A 17319-nucleotide genomic window follows, 5' to 3' on the forward strand; every position below is an offset into this window, starting at 1 on the left:
GTCTCTTCAGCTGCCCCAGTCAACTCTCATAGTTCTCCTTCCTGTAGCCTCTGTTCTTGGACTTGAGTTTTCAGGATCAGTAGTAATTGGAGGCTGATCTCTGCGGTGCCTCCAATTTCTGTTCCAGGCTCCAGCTTGACCCACGCAATATAACATCTGCCTGCTCCCCAACAACATACATTGGAAATCCCTGCAGATTGCAACTTGGATACACATTTCTGCTTAACAGTAATGATATTATTCCATTAAGGATGGCTATTAAAATTGTAATTGAAAACTGATTGAAAACAATATAGTGTTGAGAAGACCTCAGATGTTTGTTCCAGAATTATGACGCATAGAAGCTAGAGGCGGCCTGACCCTGCTTGGTTCTTACCCTGGATATACAATGTGAGTTTTCTTCCATTTTCATTTAAATCAAGGCATGGATGTTGTGCCCCAGAATTAACTATTTGATAGACTGCAAGTTAAGTCAGGCAAAATTTGTGTTACTTCGAAATAAAACCTTCAAAAAGAAGACACTGATTGTAATAAAACAGTGCACATTCACATGGCACCAGAAAGCCCCATGTTCCCTAATATATTATGTATAACCTGCGGGTTTCAACACAGCGTAGCCCGCTACTCAATATTAACTCCACTTGAGGGGAGGAATATCTACACTTCTTGGAGACAAGTGGACTAGCAACCGCCGCTTTTGGGCTTTAAAGGGCAATCATTAAAAGATACATAATTCAGAAGGGAAGTTCAGCCAAGCGGATATAACGTGTTCTTGTGATAGCAACAAATGCAGGCATCAGAGAATCAGAGCCCTGAATACAGAAACCCTAATCAATACCACTGAAAAGATCTCAATGTTTGATTATAATTATGATGCGGTTCATTGGATCTCTTGACGACAGAATGAGTATAAATTGTATATGCAGAAACAAGTAATATGGGGTTATGGGTGCTAATTAAAATGACAGAAAATGTATTAGTATACACCCATGCATTAAAGGTCCACCTTAACACCCTCTGGATGATACTGCAATCCTATGGAATACAATCAAAGATTATCTCAAGCATAAAAACATTCTGTGAACATTTTGGGCCCTATCTTGCATCCGGCGTAATTGACTTTCTACACTGACGCATGTGTCGTTGCTAGTTTGCAACTGGCGCAGAGCGTTCGTTTCCCTCCATCACCACGCGCCTGTAAATTAGGAAATGATCTTGCGCCCCATGGGGCGGTTTGGCGAAAGGAGGAGGCGTGTTCTGGCGCAAACTTTCCCTTGTAATATTTTGCAGTTTCAGAAAACAATTGCGCCACAAACCAGGAAATACCTGGTTAAAAGTCAGTGGTGCGTTGTTCAGATGCTATTTTAAGGCCACATGCATAATGTTGCTTGTGCACCTCGGGCATACACTTTGCTTCTCTCATCTACCTAGCAACACAGTTGCCTTGCCTTGCCTACTTTACCTTGCCTGTGTGTAAAATAATTAATGAAAGCGGGCAAGCGTGTGTGCGTCCATCTGTTTAAAAACACGCAAAGTAAACACGTAACGCATAATACAGTCCATGGCAATGTATATTAACGGGGGGACACATGCATATTAGGAAAACAAGTCGATAACGATAATGCATACTACTGGTAAGAAACTGTTAATGCATTGCGTATATCATTAAATAGAACCACAGTTACCTGCATATCATATGTGTGTTAAGTTTTCTTTGCCGACATTTATTTGAGGACTCAGTGTTTCTGAAGTTGTGGAAGAAAACGCTATTCCATGTGTGAATTAGGCCATATTATTTGGCCATAAACTGAGCCATTTGAAGTTTGAAATTCATGTGGTCCTGCAACTGTCTCATCGGAGACTGCAAACGCGATGTCAATATATCAACTCGTCAGATTCAAATGCGCTCAGGGCTCTTAAAGGGTATGGGAGCTGAAACCACACCTACGGGTAATTAGGCTACTTTGGCCCAACCCTTTTTAGATTTGCGCCGGGCGCAAGAGTCATTTATGCGCCGGTAAAATAGCAACATTGCCATAGAACTGCGTTGCGTTTCAGACCGTTAAAATAGGGCCCTTTGAGTGTAGTGACATCAGAGGGAATGACCTCTCTCTTGGTGGTTTTCCTTGCAGTTCGGAGTGAGACAGGGGTTCATCATTTCCACTATCCTCTTTCTGGTCGCAATAGACTGGATCACAACAAACACCACAACAGACAGACCCAGAGGCATCCAGTGGACTCTGTTCTCCCAGCTGCAAGATCTTGACTTCACTGTGATCTTGCTCTCCCATCAAGCAACCAGTAACAAGCAACATGCAGGCCAAAAACTGATAGTCTGAGCAACTTTGCCAGAAAAGTTTGGCTCAGTATCAACAACTCCAAAACACAAGCGATGTGTGTCAACTCGATCCCCACAGCACCCATCCTTGTTAATGAGGAAACACTTTAGTTTGTGGAAGATTTGTTCACCTATCTGGGCAGTCTCATCAGTAAGGACAGCGGCACATCAAAAGACATCAAAGCAAGGCTGGGAAAGGCTCAGGGGGCCTTCTCCCATCTCTGTCCCATCTGGAGATCAAAACAATGCAGCCTTAAAACAAATATGCTCCTATACAACAGCAATGTAAAGTCTGTTCTCCTGTACCGTCAGAGAGCTGGCGATTTGTCAAAACAGACAAGAGGAGAATGGAAGTGTTCCATAATGGATGCCTCCGACGATGCCGGATCTTTGGGATGCCAGATCTTTTGGCCTAATAAGATCTACACCAATAACCTGTACAAGAAAACGGGAAGCCGGAGCATCACCAAGGAGATTACGCACAGACGCCTTAGATGGCTAGGACATGGTGCAGGACTGCATCAGAAAAGTCGCCTTAAGATGGACACCACCTGGCAAAAGAAAACCCAGGAGGCCAAAAACCACCTGGTGCAGAACTGTGACTCAAGAGCTGGAACAGATGAACCTGTCATGGGAAGAGGCCCAACAGGGAACGAATGCAATGGAGAGTGCTCATTGAAGCCTTATGTCCCATAGGAGACGAAGAGGAGTGATGTGAAGATGCATTGAAGGTCACATTGGTGAGACAGTTGCCTTTAAAATTAAATTCACAACTAAAACCACTGACATCGGTTATGATGTAATTATGTCCTTCAAATTGAAACACTTACATCTAAAATAACTAGGGCATGACCAATCGATCAGCTTTTTGTGTTCTTTGTCTTTGTTATATATTTTAATTCACTATGTTTTGCTAAGAAAATTTTAGATTGAAAGTGGTTGCCTGTGGTGTCTGTTATAACAGGCCTAGTGGTTTGAATAAAATTGTCCACAAAATGCCTTCATATTTTATGTTCAAACAGTGGTCAGTTATCTTGTTTGTTTGTCTGACTTCCTGAACTCGAGTGATTGGAGCACAGCAGCCAGCAACACACAGTAGTATGTCATAAATCAGCACTGCCGCTTTCATACACAGCCTTCAAAACTGTAAATCAAGACTGCCGAGAAGTGGTTCATATGTGTTTGTTTTGTACTATTAAATTGCTGTGAAGAATACAAACACCAAAAACAATGGCCCTTGTCTCTGAACACACCATACTTTTTTTGTTTGTTTGTGTCAATTACTGTAACTTTACAAATGTTTTCCTGTTTGCATTTTTTTTAATGCAAACAGCCTGCCTCCACAAATGTGTTCTCTCTCTCTCTCTCTCTCTCTCTCTCTCTCTCTCTCTCTCTCTCTCTCTCTCTCTCTCTCTCTCTCTCTGCCCGCTGTGTCAGTTGAGAATAATTATGGTCCCTTCTCTTCTTTGGAGTTGACATAATGACATATTTGGGTGGGTGTAGACCCTGCACCCTGTGTTCTGAGATTTTCTTAACTAGCCAACTAAGATGGTTCTCCTTTGTATTAATGTATCAATCACAGTCTTATGTGCAGACGCTTTTGAAGAAGCAAGTCGAATGCAGATTTAAATACAGCTCACTCTGGCCAACTGTTGTGCACTGCCTGTGCATTGCCCTTGGTAAATAAACAAATAAACTAAACTGTCGTGAGTAAGAAATATTTTAGTATTTTGCTTTGTTATAAAGGTTACAGCCGCATCAACACACGGACGTTAAAGTCAGTCGTCATTGTACTAGCTTTGTTTATAGTAGTTTAATAAAGTCCCACTCCTATAAAGTCCACTTTTAATAACATTGTTATTGCTATACTGAACATACTGTGCGTGTGTGCGTGCGTGCGTGCGTGTGTGCGTGCGTGCGTGCGTGCGTGCGTGCGTGCGTGCGTGCGTGCGTGCGTGCGTGCGTGCGTGCGTGCGTGAGTGAGTGAGTGTGTGTGTGTGGTTGTGTGCGGACGTGCGCGTGTGCGTTCATTCTTGACACTTATTGAGAGTCAACTTATGAAAAACTCAACCGACCCAAACCTGATATTCAACTGATGCTCTGAAAATGTTAACTCAACTGTGGACTAGCCATTGAAAGTGTGACCCAAAACTTTCAACATGATTATGTCTACAGTGCAATCTACATGAAATCTTAAACCCATTCACACATTGGTTAAATCTGTTCACTTATAAGCATATATAAATATCACAATCTGTGAATTTTCCTGCGGTCACATGTAAGAACAGGAAAGGCTGGTTGTATAGTAGACCTCCCACTGTGAGACACAAACCTGGTGTATTCCTCCATGAAATAAGCTGATTATTCAAAGCAATCTTCTTCACACTGTTGACAAGCAGTAAAACTAAAAATAAGGCTTCTATGGCAAATATGTATCTTTTTAGTGACTCAGGTGCTTATAAGCATATCAATAGAAAGACCTTTCAGCGTTTAAACTAATTAATCCTACTGCCACTGATCAAAGGAGAAATAAATAATAAATAAAGTCTGAAATCTCCAAATCATGTTCCAAAGCATTAATAAATCAGTCACTGCTATTTGGGCAAGATTCTACACGTCGGGAACACGATCATAAATGCGATAATCACTGCTCTATTCTTTTGTAATCACTCTTGGTAATTATACTGTGGGATGGATTGGTTCTATTTAGCTTAAACAATCATGGCACAATGAATTTCAAATGATCCCACGCAGACTCGTTCCCCGCTGGCTATGAGGTCCGATCTATTGACCATGAGCTGCTGTCCTTTCCGTTCCCCACAGGTACCGTCCTGGTGGAGAACATGCAGATCAACGGCCGAACCAGGAACCCGGGCGGAACCATCTCTCTGACCCTGCTGGACAACTACGACTACTGGGTGATACTGGACGCGTCCCAGCAACGACTCTTCCTCAACAGCACTGGGAGGATCCTGGACAGGGATGTGAGTACGGCCATGCCTACGACAGCAATTCATTTGTTTCATTTGGCATTTTTGGTTCATGCCTTTCTTATGCACATGTTTGCACCACTTTGCATATTTAGCAGGCTGCCATTTCAGCGTTAAAAAAATAAATAGCACTCTTTCTTAATGGGTTTGACACTCCAACACAAGACCGGTTTCACTCGGTTTTGGAGTACGAAAACGTTGTTTGAATGCCTTTTGGAAAACAAAAACTGTGATAATAAATTTGAATTTTTTAAACGTATCTGCATATGTGTGGACCTGGCCTGCATTAAGGCTTAAATAAAATTCAGTTCTCAGATAAGAACTTCAAATCAGTGTGTCCATACTGTTACAAGTATGTATTCCCATTTTATTTCCATACTATTATTAAGCCTATTTAACGTCAGAGGTCAAGTGCTATGCACGGTAAACCTACAAGTAATTATTTTGTGCTGCAATGCTGGCGAAACACTCACCCACACTCATCCGGTCACGCTACAGTGGGTGCCTGTGCCCTTTAAGTTCAGTGCATAGTAAGCCAGGTCAACTAACGTCTAACCACAGGAATATCACCAAAGTCTTCCTCTTGAAACAAACAAAACTGATTCAAGCATTTTACAAGCCTTACAGGATTCACCATAAAGGGGTTTTGTGAAAGATAGATGGCAATTGTTTCTTAGCACACTATTTCTCCAGGAGATTTTTAAACAAGATATATTTTTTTCTTTTCCCAGAGACCCCCTCTCTCCCTCTTCCTGGTCTCCTCTGAATATTCGCCTCATCAGTATTCTCCATACTCTTTCCTTTCTCTTCCCAAAGCTTGGTAGCGTTGCCTGTCTTAGCTGCTGGCATTTAAAATTATCGCTCTGGCTCCGAGCCTGTTCACCACCTCCCTGCTTATTGCATTTTGAACAAGTACGCAGACGTGGGGAAAACAAAATGACACAAACAAAATTCAAAAACAGATGTAGAACAGCCCGTCTTTCTGGCATGCGGTCGATTGGCAACCAAATTCAGGGGGGAAACTTAATGTTGTGAATATGTTGTAAATATGTTTTTCTTGGATTATTTTGTCGCTTCACCACATCCCCGTTAAGCACTGAGTTTGTTTTAATGCATATTGAGACTTGCTCCTACTAACACAAACCCGTTTGGTCTCTCTCTCTCTCCTACTCCCTCTGTTTCTATCTCCCTTTCCTCTTTTTATCGCCTCTCTCTCTCTCTCTCTCTCTCTCTCTCTCTCTCTCTCTCTCTCTCTCTCTCTCTCTCTCTCTCTCTCTCTCTCTCTCTCTCTCTGTTTCTATCTCCCTTTATTATTTGTATCACCTCTCTCTCTCTCTCTCTCTCTCTCTCTCTCTCTCTCTCTCTCTCTCTCTCTCCCTCTCTTTCTCTGTTTCTATCTCCCTTTATTATTTGATCACCCCTCTCTCTCTCTCTTTCTCTCTCTCTCTCTCTCTCTCTCTCTCTCTCTCTCTCTCTCTCTCTCTCTCTCTCTCTCTCTCTCTCTCTCTCTCTCTCCCTTCTTCCCCCTATCTCCTCCTCACTCCTTCTCCCCTCCCTCCCCACCAGCCCCCCCACGACATCACCACCATCGTGGTCCGGGTCCAGTGCACCAACCTGCTGGTGGGGGCGGTGATCTTCCACGAGGTGCACATCGTAGTGAGGGACCGCAACGACAACCCCCCCATCTTCCGCCAGCCGCGCTACTACATAGCGGTGAACGAGGTGAGGACCCCCGGCAGGATCTGTCGGATCATGCGTCGTAAAAACAGCTTGGTACTGATATGGAGTTTAAGATGATTAAAGATGTTCTTTATTCATCCCAGATGGGACATTCAGGTGGACAGCATATCAAATACATTATTAGCAACAGTAAAAAATTCTGTTACGGAAGATGTGTATCTGCACAATAAGAGTTGTAAAAAATAAAGTGGAATTTTTTTTTAAACATTGTACGTTTTTAGATCGAGATGAGAGACACTATACAGTAAACCCTATACAGTACATAGTATATAAATACATAAGTTAGCGTTTGGCCTCGTCGATTCTCTCCTGGCCTAGTGTAACTTACAAACAAGTGACCCTATCTGGACACACTCTCCTGTAGTTTGACCCTATGTGGGATATGTGAGCACCTTGCCCTCATTACCTGTGGTTATGACCATGAATGGTTGAACTATACCTTGCTATAATGCCCTCCATTATTTCTCTTTTTAACTTTAGGGGAATCTTCTGGGTGTACTTTGATGACTCATGGTTGCATCTTGTATGTGTTGTGTATTCACCATAAACTGATATACGCAAGTGAATGCATAATCTATAGGCAACAGGACAAAATCGTGTTATCTGAAGCGTTGTGGTTTCCCTTTGTAGTCAGTTTGTATTCTGAGTAGTATTAACCATCACGTTTGAGCAGGCTTTGGTTGCATGCAGGTAAATCCAAATCCGTGAGGAGATCAAAAATCTCGGAAATCATTGGCTATCGTCTGATGGCCATTTAGCTTTTTATATGCTGGGACATATTTTCATAGATGTTAGGTGAAATGTCGCCTGCACCTGAAAAACCGACAGAAATGATTGAAAAACAATCAGGGAAGAGGAAGTCTTTGCACGGATATTAGTTATAGATTTTAGTTATCATCTATCGGCCTACGCTGGAACCCCCAAAATATCGTCCATAGTCCAGAGAGCTAGATCATCAGATGATAACTGATGGCTTCCCAGATAGTGTGTTGTGTAATTACACGCTCCAATTTAACATCAACCCAGTGCATGTCTGACTGGAACTATCGTCAGTCTGGAAATTTTTCCCCACGCAGCCCCTAGGCTCAGCACCTTCCCCTGGGTAGCTGTCAACACTATCAATCAATCAATCCAACTTTATTTATAAAGCGTTTTTATTGCAAAAAATTCAATACAAAGTGCTCAACAAGGGAACACTTAGACATCGGATGACACTTATGCAAGTGCTTACATTGAATTCCAGATGGTTCTGTCTCTTTTTGATTGCTACTTTGTGTCTGTATTGTGGTGTCAGAGATAAGTCCATCAACCTTCATTAGAAAAAATATATAATACATACGCCATATGGTATTATAATAAATAGACGAAAATTAGACGAAAAAGAAGTTTAAACTTTGTAAGAGTCTCGTCTTTTCTTTCTCCCTATTAGGCAAATATTCCGATACATAGCATAATTTATATACAGTGATGCCAGTAACGCGTTACTTAGTAACGCGTTACTGGCCTCAGACCACTTTTTTCAGTAACAAGGGGGGGGGGGAGGTTAGTATTGGCAAAACCGGTTGTAATTTTTCATTTTGAGCTGACAGGGGGTGTTGTCGCAGCTAAATGTAACTAATAAAGTAACTTGTAATCTAACTTATTTACTTTTAAAATCATGTAATCAGTAAAGTAACTAAGTTACTATTTTAAGGAGTTACTAGTAATCAGTAATCAGATTACTTTTTCAAGGTAACTGTGGCAACACTGTTTATCTATACATATATACATATAATCTGTTGGAAGGTGGCCATGCAGAAGACCCAGAGTGGGATAAGCATGTGTCTTTCCCATAGCTGTCAGAGTGACATAACAGAACTGTATAGAGCTGTTCAGGCAACATAATAAGTCATATCCCCCCCCCCTCTCTCCCACTGCCTCGCCCCAAACCCCCCTTGGGCCTATCAGCACGCTCTGGGGACATTTCTCCTTATTGACTCAGCAATTTGAGAGGCAACCCTTCAGAGTATAAAAAAGAAATCACTCGAGAAATGCTAGTGGTCGCAAGTTTTTGATAGGAACGGGACGGCTGCTGATTGTATTTATTTATTACATAATGTTTGTTGAGTGGAGTTGGAAATAGTTTTTTTGTCTCAGTGCCCATTTCTGTAAGTCAGTGTATTTAGTCCAGTGTTTCGATCTCTGTTAACACTCAACTTCTCAACTTGTGTTCCAAAATACTTTCATGTTTTTTTTGTGATGAGCTCACTTCCGTTGGGCTGTGATATTAACCTGCTTCTCCTTCAATAGACTCCCACAGTTCTAACCAATATGGAATTTGTTTCTTCATAACAGCAAGAATGTGTTTGATTCGTCAACAGTCCTTGAACAAAACATCTGTTTCTTATTTACATTTCAAAAAAATTGCTTAGCTCACTCCAATCGGGACGATCGTATTCACCGGTTTCTCTGGAAGCAACGGCGCCACAGATATCGACGACGGGCCCAACGGACAGATCGAATACGGAGTACAGTACAACCCCAATGACCCGGTACAGCAACCTGCTACAGCGAGATAAAGACTCTGTAAAGACTCTAAACAATGAGTATATTACTCTGGAATGTATTTCCTAATGCATTCTACTAATGTATATATTCAATCTTTTTCTCTATGTGTATCCATGTGCCTCTCACCCCCCTCTGTCTCTTTTATTATACTATACTATTATACTCTTCCTCTTTCTTGTCTGTCTCTCTCTCTCTCTCTCTCTCTCTCTCTCTCTCTCTCTCTCTCTCTCTCTCTCTCTCTCTCTCTCTCTCTCTCTCTCTCTCACGCTCGCTTGCTCGCTCTCGCTCGCTCTCTCTTTCTTTTGCTAACTCTGTCTGTCTGTCTGTCTGTCTGTCTGTCTGTCTGTCTGTCTGTCTGTCTGTCTGTCTGTCTGTCTGTGTGTTTGCCTCTCTCTCTCTCTCTCTCTCTCTCTCTCTCTCCTGATGGTCTCTCCCTGTCGTTTTATCCCCCATGGCTGTCAGGCGTCTAATGGAACAGTTAGGGTGGCCAACACCCTCTCAGGACACATCGTGCTAGCGGAGAGGCTGAACTACGAAGAGAGAACACGCTACCTCGTCATCGTGGAGGCTAATGTAAGTCTGCAGGTCTCATGCACACTGGATAACATGTTAAAGGTCCCATGACAGGCTATTTTATGTATTCTTTAATATTGGTATTAGTGGGCAACTAACACAGTATTCAAAGACATTCCTGAAATTTAGCCGTGGTGCATAGTTACAGCCACTCCGAGCCAGTCGCACATTGAGCTTCCCCCAAATGTGCTGTTTTGGTGTCTGTAGCTATAATGCAAATGAGGAGGAGCGAGGCGGGTCAAGGAGGAGGGTGGGGGTGTGGCCCTGAGCAGCTTGCAGCCACGGTACCATGCGCTCTGTTTACAGTGGATGTATTGCAATGGCGAGGCGCACAGCCTTAAGCCGTGTTCTGTAAATATTCTAGAACACACAGGAATCCTGGAGCTCTATACCTAAATATTATCATATAGCCTACATAGATAACTATATCATATAATATATATTATCACGGCCAAAAGCTGTCTGCGCCTCCAGACGATATTATGAATCACAAATGACTTTGTCGGGTTCTGCGACGTCTCTGGTTCTTCCACTTTCACATCAACTGAAGTCGAGTGAACCGCGCGCTGCCTGCCGCTGCCGGGCGATGGTGCCTCGCGGTCACCGGCGGCATGTCGCAGTTCATGTACTTCAGCGAGTCAAAGCCAAAGTTCCTTTCCCCCAATTCCTTCTCAACCATGGCTCAGATAACCCCCACTGTCTCGTTGTGGAAATACAAGAGACGTCAAAGAACAGACAAGAAACACTTGCGTTACAGTGCGTGTATTCACACACACACATGTGGCGCTCGCACGGTCGTGTCTCATTGGCGGGCCAACGTCTCTGGGCGGGCCAGGCAGAGTAAGGGGAGGAGCTTAGATGCTTTATGATGACATAAATAAAGACAGTCCAAATCAGCACGCTTGAGCCTCCGTTTTTTCAAAGGCGAGCAGAACAGCTAGTGCTCGTTTTACACCAAACGCAAGTTTTAGCCACTGGGGGACCATAGGCAGGCTAGGGGAACTCATATTTATGTTACAAAACCTCATAAAGTGAGATTTTCATGTCATGGGACCTTTAACATTGGCTAACATGCTGACAGTAGTGGACACACTAACACAATGAAGCACACTAACCACACATATTAACATTGGCTAATATAACTAACATTGGCTAACATTGACTAACATTGGCTAAAACTGGCTAACACTGGCTAAAACTGGTAAACTCTGTCTGACAGGCTAACACTTACTGACACGTGAAAATGGACTCACACTGGCTAGTAAGATAACATTTAGTTCATTATACCGTTACACAGAGCATTTTGTCGTAAGGGAGCTTTATCGCTACCAACAGCAGATGGTTTGATACCATTTCAGTTTTATTTATTTCAAAGTTATAATATAATGTGCGATAATTTTTTCTTGCACCTCTCTGAGAGCTACATTTCAGAAAATCAGGATTGAAGTTGCGTTTCAGATTCAGTTAATCACCAATGAGAACACACTGTGGGGAATCCTTCGTAAAAAGGCATGTGGTTAGAAGTTTAAACAGAACAGGGTGATCCCTTCAGGATATAATTATTTACCTTTTATTTTGTATAATGACTTGGAGTTGTCTTGGGGGCTTTTTTCAGAGATTACAGTTTGCCTATTAGTATTCATATTATATCTTTTTACCCAAAGTAGCCCATAATCGTTTTGCATTTTAGTGTTGGAATTCAATAAATCCTCATGATTATTTTCACAAATGCACCTTCAAGCAACGGAAGCCTCCAACTAGGATATTTAACGTCCAAGTTTCATGCGGCATCAAAGATTATGTAAAGCATTCATTGATTTACTACTAAGGCAATGCTTTTACCCAGAGCGCCATACTCTGATTTATCTCCGCTATATGGCTTAAGGAACAGATGTTGGCATGTTTCCTACAGACATCAGGAGCTTTAAATTCCCCGTAGATGATCCTGCAGTACAAGCTGCAAACAAACCACATACAACAGAACAGTAGGAGACAACTTATAACTCAATACATAGAGAAGACACAATAATTGCAACACACATGGACACATAACATTACATAAAGTGAGGTGCATATTATATGGAAATGCATCTGGATCGAGGAAGCTGTTGTGAATTCAGTGTTGTGTTGTCGTAAAGAAGGCGGTTTTGAAGAAAAATGTTCAGGTGGATATATTGGATAGATTGTATCCTGCATCAATCTCCCCCTTCTGCGCCTGTCCTGTTCCTCTCGCCTTTCTTCTCATGGCCGATGGAGATAACACTGAGACCTTTTTGCCCCAGCAAGAGGTCCTTTTGGGAGCTCTCTCTGGGTCGAGTGCAGGTAGGGAGACGTGGTATTTGCCAGAACCCTGGCTGCTCATGTCAGAGTTCAATTACTCCGCCGGTGTGGAGCTGTGAAGTGGCCTGCTGCTCAAACACCTTGGGGGAAAGCAGGGATATTTCTACCAAAATGATTCTCTAGGGGCGGGGTGGTGGTGGGGTGGGGGGGTGGGGGCTGGGGGGGGATATCTGCTACTTTTTCTTTAGCTTTCTGCAACAATGGTGGTCGTGGAATATTGGAGGTGAAGAAGAAAATCGTGCGTTAATAAATGTTATGTTAATAATCATGTTAATATATCAGATTTGTTAGCCTATGGATTTCATACAGATGAAGTTAAAGTAAGGCCCAACTTCTGAGCACAATGTCAATACAGATGGGAGAAGTAGCGTTCCATACTCTATACTGGAACCTTGCTCTTAGGTTATCGATGGACGTAGATGAAGTGGGTTAGGGCATCGATTTAGTTCCAATCCCCAATGTGGACAGCTTACCTGTAGGCATCCTTGAGCTAAGATGTTCGATCCACTACCTGCTCCTTAATGTATCTGCATTCACTATAAGTCATTTTCTATAAGACCGATCGTTTAGTAAAACAGTACAGAAGAGAAATAGGAAGACATGGGTTAAATTCCGTGATTCCAAGTGTCGGCTGATGTGTCATGTTTCATGCCTGGCTTGTCGTTTATTTTTGGGTTAGAAACTTTCTTCTGCTCCGAAATAGGTTACTGAATCCCCGCCCACACCCTTTCATCTGCTTATTTTAAGCAGCTGCCTAATGAATATTTTTTGGTGGGCAAGTGTCTTTTAAATGTAATTGTTTTTGACAATTGACCATGGTTTTTGTTGTATTAACGGGCAGAAACATAAAAGCACAAATCCTACTGCCTCATACTTGATAAGTAAAACTAGTGATAATTTAGTCATAGATTAATTAACCATGATGATTCTGAATGGATGTGCCATCCGTTTCTTTGACTCTCTAGACATGGTGCAATTCAAATCGAATTTGACAGAGTCAAATAAAAATTTGAAGTCATGGCCCTTTGCGGAGGGTTTACTTGAAATCGCTCTTGACTGAAATGGGTCACAGAAGAACACTTACCAAGCAACACATCCTCAGGGCGGCGATTGTAACAGCATGCAATGTTTTTTGTTGTTTTTGTTTTGAATATATTCTCCCAAATCAGCCTTTTGATATTAATCTAACGCTAGCAGACAAGCTTAAGTTTGGGTTTCATTAAAACAAAAACAGCAAGTAGGCCTACTAGAAAACAAAAAAAATGCGTAATTGTGTTCAATTACAGTTATTGACGTGACACTTATCCAAAGCGATTTACCAAACATTTAGATGTCTGCCAGACACGTGTAGATTTGTGCTTCTAGCTGCTATGAAACCTTGAAAAGGAAAGAATAGATTGTTTGTCATCTGCATAGCTGTGGCAGGAAAGGCCGCAAGAGTGAATTAAAGGACCCAGGGCCTTGGTCTACAGAGAGAAGAGGGCCATGAGTACCTTGAACAGACTGCTGAGAGAACCCAGTACTTAGACTACATATTTCAGAGACAGTTTGTTTTAAAGATAGCCTGTAAGTGCAATCCTTCAGATAGGATGTGAACAAGGCGCGTGGCTGATATTCCCTTCTCTTGGAGGGTGGAGCAGTGGATCCGGTGGTTATCTGTATGGAAGGCTTCAGAGAGGTCCAGCAGGATGACAGCGGAGGAGACGGAGGCTGTTATAGCGGAGCGAAGTTTCTCTATGATGGCAAGGAGGGCGGTCTCAGTTGAGTGGCCTGCCTAGAACCCAGACTGGCGAGGATGCAGAAGATTGTTCTGATTGTTCTGAGTATGCAGAGAGTTGGAGAAGCTATCTGTTACAGCTACAAATAAAATGTGTTTTGGTTTGCCCTGGTGGATACATACGTCATTCAAACCCCCTTCTGAAAGCTTCATCCTCTCGTTCAAACGACTGTGTATTTGGTGGGGCAAGCGACTGTGTATCTGCAACTAAACAGGAAACAAGTCCGTAATTCCGTCCTCTGCGATAGCATAGTAAGACCGCTGGCTCGTGGATTATTCAGAATGTAACCCATGATCCTTGCGATGCGTTTTCATTGCAGGACCGTGCGCCGTTCTTCCCCAACCGTCTCACGGCGACCACCACGCTGACGGTGGACGTGCTCGACGGGGACGACCTGGGGCCCATGTTCCTGCCCTGCGTGCTCGTCAACAACACACAGGACTGCAACCCCCTCACCTACCGCGTCGCCATCCCCGAGTTCACTGACCCTGTGAGAGAGAACCAATGAACACACATACACACACACTTCCAAACTCATCCGCATTTCCACACTCATTTGCACTTCACAAGCCTCTATTTTGGTTGAGTGTGTGTGTGTGTGTGTGTGTGTGTGTGTGTGTGTGTGTGTGTGTGTGTGTGTGTGTGTGTGTGTGTGTGTGTGTGTGTGTGTGTGTGTGTGTGTAATGGTTGGGCGCTTTCGTGTGAGTTTGTCTTTGTCGAACGTGAACTTCTCTGACAACGGGAATCCACACACAAAAGTGATCGGTACCTTTCTGCTGGTAGCCAAGACCACCCCATTATAGCTTACATTCATTCATTCATTGACCTGTTCCCGAATGATGTCAGCCCTCACCGACTTCACCGTACACGGCAAGTGAACGCTCGATTCATGTGCTGGGAGTTGCGTCGTTGTTATTCGTCCGATGTAAGGCTACAATATGATGTGGTACTTTTCACTCCGTTCCTTCCACATGGTCATCTTAATCTCGGGCCAACACCTTGCCTCTGTGGCCGCACCTGCAGGCAGAGTCAAAGCCAGGCTGTTTTGTCTCAGCATGTTAATTCCAGGGGCGTTTTCTGGTCTGCGGGATCGTCAATTAGAGTCGAAGTAGCAGACGACCTTATAGCGGGAGAGCAGGAACACAGTTGGAATTTAGACACGTAGAGACGGAGAGCACAGAGAGGAGTAGCAAATGTACGTTTCTAGCATTTCAAACACAGAGAGGGCAAGAACAATGACGGTGGACATAGCAGATAATGGAATAGGAAGCAAGGGATTGTGTGTGTTTGTGTGTTTGTGTGTGTGTGTGTGCGCGTGTGTGTTTATTTGTCCTCATGTATGTGTTGTTAGGCACTATTGGACTTTCTTTATGCATTGTCTTCTACACCATTGTTGTTATTGACGTTTCTTTGGTGTGTGTGTATGTGCGTGTTTCTATTTGTTTTTTCCATGTATGTGTTGTTAAGTACGGTTGTTGTATTTTTATGCATTGGCCTCTTCTGAAGTGTTATTATTATTGACATTTCTATACCTGCAAAGGATTGATTGATTTGTCAGAGGTTGGGCATGGTCCATCTCTGTGCAGATTGGCTCCCGAGAGAGAGAGAGAGAGAGAGAGAGAGAGAGAGAGAGAGAGAGAGAGAGAGAGAGAGAGAGAGAGAGAGAGAGAGAGAGAGAGAGAGAGAGAGAGAGAGAGAGAGAGAGAGAGAGAGAGAGAGAGAGAGAGAGAGAGAGAGAGGGGGAGAGAGGGAGAGACATTACAAATCCCAGCCTTTTGGTAATAATGACACAGTGCGTGATAACTATTAGTGGAGAAGTTTCAACCTAGTAGAGCCGCTCAACAGAGATATAAAAAAAAGGAAAAAGGAAATGGGGAGTGTGTGTGTGTGTGTGTGTGTGTGTGTGTGTGTGTGTGTGTGTGTGTGTGTGTGTGTGTGTGTGTGTGTGTGTGTGTGCAGGCGTGTGTACGTAAAAAGGGAAGTGGAATAGTGAATTAAGGTGTTGTTCCCCGTCTCTGTTCAGCGTCGCTTGTGTAATGGATAATTTAAGATAAATTCTTTGCGGACTGCAAAGTATGCAAGACCTTGAAGCCCCTGCAGCTGAAAAACAGATTTTTTTAAGTCGCTGTAAAAAACGTTTGGCTTTTCGTCATCCATATCTTCCATCTCTTCCATCACCCTTGACTTGCCGAGGATGTCAGCGAGCTAAATCTTTGCCGAAGCTTCAGTGAAGCCGAAGTCATTTACTTTGAGCTGTTGGGTCTGTGTCGTCTTGTTGCGTAATTCGGTAGAAAATACTTATTGTTTATTTACAAGTTTTGCAGAATATTGTTTTGAGGCGATGTGGATTTGATTTGATTTGGCCTTGGATTTGCCTGATGTGAAAATAAACCGCCACAAGAGTTGTTAATATGAGATTATTTGCCATTTGGATGGGGCAACTTCAGATTTTGCTTCCAAGGCCAACAGCACATTTTCATCCTCTTTTTGTTGGAATAAAAAGTTAAGTTTTTAAGTATATTTTGCTTTGAATCCAACCTACTTAATTTTTCAAACACTTCAATAGTCAAGAACAAGTTCCAAACAGATCCTACAAAACAGACGGCTACGTACAACAACTTGACCGAATGTCTCATCCAGTGCAGTCTGCAATGTTTCCTAACCCTTCTGGATCTAGAGGAGGTTCTCGTACAAGTACCTTCTGCAGTTCTTGGGGTCTACCAAATCTATTTCATGTTGCTGATAGTTTCCCCCGTCCTGCGGTGCACACGACACACCCCGCGCATCAGTCCACTGGGAGAATCCGTCGCTTGTAATTGTTGAGTGTGTTGCGATTAATTACAACGGCGGGACGAGCGTTATTAGGTTGGTCTGTATTTATTTTTGCTCTCTGGGAGGGAGGGGGAGGGGGTAATTTGGAGCCCCCCTCAGGGCTTCCCTGGGATAATGACTGCTAGAGGAGGGTATTACAGCTAATCATCATTGTGTCGAGCTGCAGGGACTTGATTTAGTG

The 17319-nt window shown here is 43.0% G+C and overlaps 1 protein-coding gene across 1 annotated transcript in view; it reads left to right on the forward strand.

Annotated features, from left to right (window-relative positions):
* pcdh15a (protocadherin-related 15a) overlaps positions 1–17319 on the forward strand; it is a 409668-nt gene that overhangs the window by 274057 nt on the left and 118292 nt on the right. The window contains exons 9-13 of the mRNA XM_056608756.1: positions 5162–5322; positions 6895–7050; positions 9480–9599; positions 10078–10188; positions 14626–14796. Coding sequence (XP_056464731.1) covers positions 5162–5322; positions 6895–7050; positions 9480–9599; positions 10078–10188; positions 14626–14796 — 719 coding nt within the window. The remainder of the gene's footprint in view (positions 1–5161; positions 5323–6894; positions 7051–9479; positions 9600–10077; positions 10189–14625; positions 14797–17319) is intronic.

Source organism: Gadus chalcogrammus, chromosome 15 (genome assembly GCF_026213295.1).
Source record: "Gadus chalcogrammus isolate NIFS_2021 chromosome 15, NIFS_Gcha_1.0, whole genome shotgun sequence".
Classification (NCBI taxonomy): Eukaryota; Metazoa; Chordata; class Actinopteri; order Gadiformes; family Gadidae; genus Gadus; species Gadus chalcogrammus.